This window comes from Suricata suricatta, chromosome 10 (assembly GCF_006229205.1).
Source record: "Suricata suricatta isolate VVHF042 chromosome 10, meerkat_22Aug2017_6uvM2_HiC, whole genome shotgun sequence".
NCBI classification, from domain to species: Eukaryota; Metazoa; Chordata; class Mammalia; order Carnivora; family Herpestidae; genus Suricata; species Suricata suricatta.
Genome location: NC_043709.1, coordinates 56,664,191 through 56,671,182, shown reverse-complemented (window position 1 = coordinate 56,671,182; position 6,992 = coordinate 56,664,191). Strand labels below are relative to the sequence as shown.

At 47.5% G+C, this 6,992-nt stretch overlaps 1 protein-coding gene across 1 annotated transcript; it reads right to left on the bottom strand.

The window, feature by feature from the left end:
- Window positions 1-564: 564 nt before the first annotated feature.
- MIP (major intrinsic protein of lens fiber) lies at window positions 565-5,271 on the bottom strand. Its single transcript, XM_029954976.1, has 4 exons — window positions 4,912-5,271; window positions 3,610-3,774; window positions 3,097-3,177; window positions 565-831 (listed from the first exon to the last, which is right to left on the bottom strand). Exons 1-4 carry the CDS (start codon window positions 5,269-5,271, stop codon window positions 646-648), a joined length of 792 nt encoding a protein of 263 aa, XP_029810836.1. The 3' UTR covers window positions 565-645.
- Window positions 5,272-6,992: the final 1,721 nt, after the last annotated feature.

The window sequence follows — 6,992 nt, the reverse complement described above, 5'->3', positions numbered from 1 at the left end:
TACTTCCCCATCCAAGTCCCTGGGGCAAGCATCCCTGAGGCAAGTAGACTACACTCTTCCACTAACGTCCTCCAAACTTTCTGGTACAATTGCAACCTGATCTGGGGCTAATACCTCCATTTCCTCTCTCCCTGCCTCCAGCCCTTTCCTCCCAACCCTTGGAATGCCTTGTCTCCATCTGCGTCCTGTGAGGAGTACTCCCTGCTTCCCTGCTCCTGCAGAAACCGTAAACTTGACTTGGAAGCAAGGTAAAGGACAGAAGCTTAAAGTCTTGGTTCCCTATGCTCTCCACACTGGATTGGGAGAGGAAGGTATTTTTTGGATGCACCTTTTTTCCCTTCCCTACCTCTCCTGTTGTGCCCCAAAACTCAGACACAGCCACGTTCACTCACATTCTTACACACAATCATGCACACATAATGGCGAAGAGAGGTGGGATGGGGAGGAAGGGAAGTTTGCACAAATCAGCTCATGAATGCAACTTGAAAGATTTCACACGGCAAAAGGCAAAAAAAAAAAAAAAACACATAAATTAAAAAATAAAGAAATACATGTCCCTCCCCCAGTCTTTCTTCATCCAGGGGCTGGCTCAGCCCCTCTGAATAAACCCAGAAGCTTTCTATTCCCTCGAGCCAACTGCAGCTTTCACAAGGCCTGGGTCTTCAGTTCAACAGGTTCCCCTGTGCCCTCTTGTTGTCCATTGGAGTCACTGGGCCTGGAACCCTTGAGAATAGACAGTCTCTCAGAAACACTCTTGAGCCGGGGGAAGAGGAGAAAGTCGTAGAGGAGACTGCCTAGTCCTCCTCCAATGATTGGGCCCACCCAGTATACCTGTAGGAAAAGGAGAGGAATAATCAGACTTGGGGAAGGGATCAAGAGCAAGTTTGCTGTCTGGGTGCCTGAGTTAGTTGACTTTGGCTCAGGTCACGATCTTGTGATTTGCGAGTTTGAGTCCCACTTCAGGCTCTGTGCTGACAGCTCAGAGCCTGGAGCCTGCTTCCAATTCTGTGTCTCCTTCTCTCACTGCCCATCCCCTGCTGACTCTCCATCTCTCTCTCTCTCTCTCTCAAAAATAAATAAACATAGGGGCGGCGTCTGAGTGGCTCACCCAGTTAAGTGTCTGACTTCAGCTCAGGTCATGATCTCACGGTTTATGGTTTCGAGCCCCACATTGGGCTGTTTTGACAGCTCAGAGCAAGAGCCTGCTTCCAATTCTGTCTCTCTTTGTCTCTGTCTCTGTCTCTGTCCCCCCCCCCCGCAACGCTCTCTCTCTCAAAAGTAAATAGACCCTAAAAAAATTTTTTTAATAAATAAATAAACATTAAAAATGTTTAAAAAAACAGAGCAAGGCTATTCTTTTTCCAACCCTATAGGTGGAAAACAGACATGTGCACTTGGCACATACAATTGGGCACTATTTAAACAGAAATCAGTGTTTGTTTTTAACTTTTTAAAAAATATTTATTCATTTTTTGAGAGACAGAGAGACAGTGTGAGCGGGGGAAGGAGAGAGAGAGGGAAACAGAATCTGAAGCAGGCTCCAGGCTCTGAGCTGTCAGCACAGAGCCCAACGCAGGACTTGAACTCACAAACTGTGAGATCATGACTTGAGCCGAAGTCAGCTGCTTAACCAACTGAGCCACCCAGGTGTCCCTGTTTTTAAATTCTAAACTGCTTCACTGCCAGTACCTCAAAACTTATCATTTCTTTTCTGACTCAACAAATTACTCATTTATCCCACATCTTCTCAGCACATGTATATTCTATTTTTTAATCAGTCTGCACTAGTTTATATATTGCTTTGAAAAAAATTTTAATTGTAAAACATAAAATTTACCATCTTAACCATTTCTTTTTGTTTAAGTTTATTTATTTATTTTGAGAGAGAGAGAGAGACTGATAGAACACAAGCAGGGTGAGGGGCAGAGAGGGAGAGAGAGAATCTCAAGCAGGGTCCACACTGTAAGCACAGAGCCCAATGCAGGGCTCAAACTCATGAACCATGAGATCTTAACCTGAGCCGAGATGCTTGACCAAGAGTCAGACGCTTAACTGACTGAGCCACCCAGGTGCCCCTTATCTTAAGCATTTCTAGGTGTACAGTTCAGTGGTGTTAAATATATTCATATTGTTGTTAAACAAATCTCCAGAACTAGTTAATCTGGCAAACCTGAAACTCTATCCACATTAAATAATAGCTCCCCATTTCTCCCTCTTCCCAACCCCTGTCAACTACCGTTTTGCTTTGTTTCAGTGACTCTCACTACTCTAGATACCTCACATAAGTGGAATTATAGTCATTTTGTGACTGGTGTATTTCATGTAGCATAATGTCCTCAAGGTTCATCCATGTTGTAGCATCAGTAAGACTTTCCTTTTTTAAGGCTGTATATTATTCCAGTATATGTACATACTGCATTTTGTTTCTCCATACATTTATGAGGGACACTGGGTTGCTTCCACCTTTTGGCTATTGAGAATAATGCTGCCATGAAAACAGGGATACAACTTTTAATTTTTTTTAAATTATTTCTGTATGTTGGCTGGCCTATGGCCAAAGAACACAAACATAACCAATTTTTATTGAAGACTTACTTCATGCCAGATTCTATGCTAAATGTTTCACACATATAACTTTCACACTTATTTTTCATAACACCTCATTTTATGTTAAGGAAACTGGGGTGCAGAATGACTCAGCCATTTGCCATGGTCACAACAAGGTCAATAATACGCTAGAAGTGGAATGAGGCCCAGGCCCATCTCTACTTACACATATCCTGAGCTCTGACAGTAGAAGTTTTCGACTTCCTATTCAGTTGTGTGTCCTCACGGTGCTAGTTTTAGAATCCTGTGGATACTTAGTAAAAATCCCTTGACCAGCCAGTGAAGGAACAATATGAGCAAGAACCTCTCTTTCTAGCAAAATAATGAATCCTGCTCCCACAGGCATGCCAAACTCTGTAACAGCCCCTTTAGCTGAGTGCTGGTGAAGCAGTTAACACATGCAGATGAAAGGTAGGAGCCAAACATGGAATCTGCAGCCCACACCCATCCAGGAGGGCTTCAGGATCTTGCCCCTCTCCCCTCACTTACCCAGTGGTTGGTGAAGTTTCTGGTGAGAATGGCAGGAGCAAAGGAGCGGGCAGGGTTCATGCCTGCACCAGTATAATACATCTGCAAAAGACACAGTCATAACTGACACACTTTCCCCCACTCCACTCCAGCTTCTCTCCCCGCAACCCACATGTTCCTGAGGGCTGGCACCTTGCCTCCAGCCAGCAGCAAGTAGGGAAGGAAAGGCCTCATGAGGGTTCCACAGTAGAGTAAAGGCACTGATGCCTCATTGGGGGACAGACTGTGGATCCATAAGTGAAGCCCACATCTATCCATGATGCATACATTTCTACTTTGGGGTCAAGAATGACCAGATATAGTAGTCACAAAAGAGGAATAGAACAAGGTTGATTCCTCTGTGCTGACTGATAGAGTCAGGTAGATTATGTTCATGTTTGACAGTGAGGTGGGCAGAAAGAATATTTAAAAGTTAGGAAAGGTTTAGGGGCCCTGGAATTTTTAAACAAGAAGTTGATCCTCTCTCCTGCTTACCCCAAAGAGGTGCCCCAAGGTGAGGGAGAAGCCAACAGCCAGGGCCACAGATCCCAGGCGGTCATTCCGCCTCTCGTCATATGTGGCAAAGATGCAGAGCACAAACTGGAGTGTCAGGAAGATCTCCACTGTGGTGGCCTGGCCCAAACTTACCCCAGGGTGCAACTGGGCAAAGGAAGAAAAAAGGAGGCAGCTCATTAGGGTTGCCACAATGTTACCTCCTCAAGGCTTCCCATACAGGAACCCCCTTATGGCATCAGTTGACTGGAGAGGAAAGATAATACAACCCCCTTGATAGTAGTTTATTTGTTTCTTATTTTCTCCTAATAATACTCCTTCATGGGGGAAATAATTATACCCATTTATGCAGATAAGGAAACTGAGGCCCCATAAGGTAAAATAAGTTTCCTCAAGAACCTGCAGGCCTGGTGCTTGGGGTCATCCAGGCCACGGCTCAAGAAGGTCACACGGGGGACCTGGCCCCGGAGCCTTCGGTCTGTGTCCCCATCTAACACATAATCCAGGGCTATGGCATAGGGGGGAGAGGAGGGGAGCCAGTAAGCTGGGGAACTGCTCTACTCTGACCCTATCTCTGCGATGCCTTTCTCTCCACCTCAGGGTGACCCACCCTGAAACCCAAAGAGGCGAGAAATGGGAAGGGAACCTCACTCACCCACAATAGGGCTGTAGCTGCTAGGGGTTGCAATGTAGCTGAAACAGACCCGCAAGTCCACACTGTGGGGGCAAGGGTGGCTCCTGAGCGAGGCAAGACCGATGGGCCAACGCCTCACTCCTGTCCCAGCCCCAGGTCCCAGCCTCACACTGGGCAGAGGAAGTAAGGGGAGAATTGGACCCTGAAGTCTCCCTGCTTCCCCTTGGATCCATATCTCAACCTTTGGGAAGCCTCCCATAGAGGCTGATCTCCTCCTTGATAGTAGTTTATTTGTTTCTTATTTTCTCCTAATAATACTCCTTCATGGGGGAAATAATTATACCCATTTATGCAGATAAGGAAACTGAGGCCCCATAAGGTAAAATAAGTTTCCTCAAGAACCTGCAAGGAGTTGGGAGAAAAGCTGAGACCAGAACTCAGGTTTCTTGAGTCAGTCCAGGGCTTTTTGCCTTCCTTACTCCTTCCTTACTCCTCCACACTACCTTTGAAAGGCGTGCACGCACACGCACACACACGCACACACACACTCACACACAATGTCCCAGCCCTCTGAGGAACCGATGGGCCTCCTCCACCAGGCAGGAAATCAGGGTATCAGGTTACTCCAACCCCACTTAGCTGACCATTACCGTATTGAGTGCTAGGTTTCCTCGGACGGCAGGCGGGGTAACACTATACAGCACGGCAGCCCCAGCCACGGCTCCCAGGAGTTGGGCTGCCATATAGCAGAAGGCACGGAGCAGAGACATCTGGGAACCCACAAGGAAGGCAAAAGTGACTGCAGGATTGACATGGGCTCCACTGATGTGGCCCACAGCCTGCACCAGTGTAGCAAGGGCCAGGCCAAAGGCCAGAGCCACCTGCAAGATATGCAGGGGTCCGGGGGTCCAACGCAGTGAAGCCCCTAGTCCAAAAAAGACATAGAAGAGGGTGGCAAAGAACTCAGCAAATATGGCCCTCCAGAAGGAGGCTGACCGCAGTTCCCACATGGCAGGGGGGATGGGCACAATGCCTGGGTCCCTGATACCCCCCTAGCCTGATCTGAGTGGACAGTCCCCTTTATAGAGGACTCTTAATCCCTGGGAGGGGCAGGCTGAAGTGACTGGCCCAGCCTCTTAACCCCTTCATGGCTGTGGAGGGCTGTGCCCACTCTTATGCATCTGATAAAGCTGTTGGATTTTCCCGTCCCTCTTCCACTGGGAGATGAGCAGAGCCATAGGTGTTAGGGTGGGGTAGAGTAAGGGCTGGAGAGGCTCTGAGACTAAGGGCAAGAACAGGGGGACTATAAAGGTCTGTCTTTCTCTTTGTGTCAAAGTTGGGGTTTATGGTCCTGACTGACATCTATATTAGAACATTCCTCACTTCTGCTTGGAAAGTCAGTCAGGCTGAGGTCACTTCATGGGGTATGAGACTGTGCTCCTGGGACCCTCAGTCTCCTCTGAGTAGGCCAGGGGTAAGGGTGGGGGTGGGGGTCAGGAGAGGGGTCCAGCAGGGAAGTTGGATAACTGAAGAGAATTCTTTAGTTCTCTGGGATTAGAGTGCCTTTGCCCATTGGTTGGTTTGGTCTGGAATCTGTGGACCCTGCAGCTCTGGGACAGAATAGTTCTGCTGTGTCTGGTTTTCTCGAAGCCCAGGTTCCCTACCCCCAATCCATGCCAGCTCCTCCCTTTCCAAACCCTCAGCCTGGCCATGTAAACCACAAAGACAGGAGGAAGAAGCTTTCTTCCATGGATAGACTGGAAGTGGGGACAGGGGCCTGAGGAGGGGGAAAAGAGTTAGTAGTTAAATTTCAAAATCAGCTTATACTTCATCTTTCCTTACTTACAAAGTCCTGGCAGGAAGTACTGAAAAAGAAATGGAGTCATGGCTATGGAGCAATGAGAGGGTCTAATACCTCCTAATATGATCGTAATCAGAACATTAGGGTCTTAAATCTTGATCCCTTGGGAGAAATCTGAGGATGAGGGTATCTGGAGAGAGAAAAGGACAAAATGGGATAGGAGAGCTTGGGGAAAGAAGTTCAAGTGTGTTCAAGCTTGGTGATGAACTTGGGACCTAGAGGTGAGGGCTGAGCAGTGGTAGAGAAGGCACAATGGGACATACTGGTAGGCTCCAGCATCTCCACACTGTGGCAAGTCATATAGGCCACGAACTTTTCCCATGAAGTGCCAGAGAGAGCAAAAATTTGAAGGAGAGGTCTGCAGTATTGGTCACTAGCATTGGTCCTATCCAGTACACTTGTGAGAGAGAGGAGGAACACAGATAAGGGTCTCTGCCCCTCTCTTCCTCCAATATCCAGCATGGGGATAGATAGGAACAGTTACCAGAAAGGCAGAGAATGTGTCTAATCCACTCACATGGAGGAAGAGTAGCTGAGAACAGGTCAGAGGAGATTGGAGCTTCCAAATTCATGGAAGAGGAACAATCCATTAGAGATTCATGGAGTCTCTTGGGTTCTAGAAGCCACACCAATCTCCTCACTTCAGGCCCTGTAACCCTTATTGCATCTTACTCAGAGATGCTCCCAGTTCCCAGTCACCTCTGTTGGTGAATATGCAGTGTTCACACTACTTCTGGGAAAGGACCCCTGGACAGGACAGAAGGTAGTACATAATGATGTTCAGAGGAGAGACTTTGGTAACAGATACTTTGGTTCAGATGGGATGGGGATACAAAGTAACAACTAGTTATGACTCCTGGTGGGAGTATA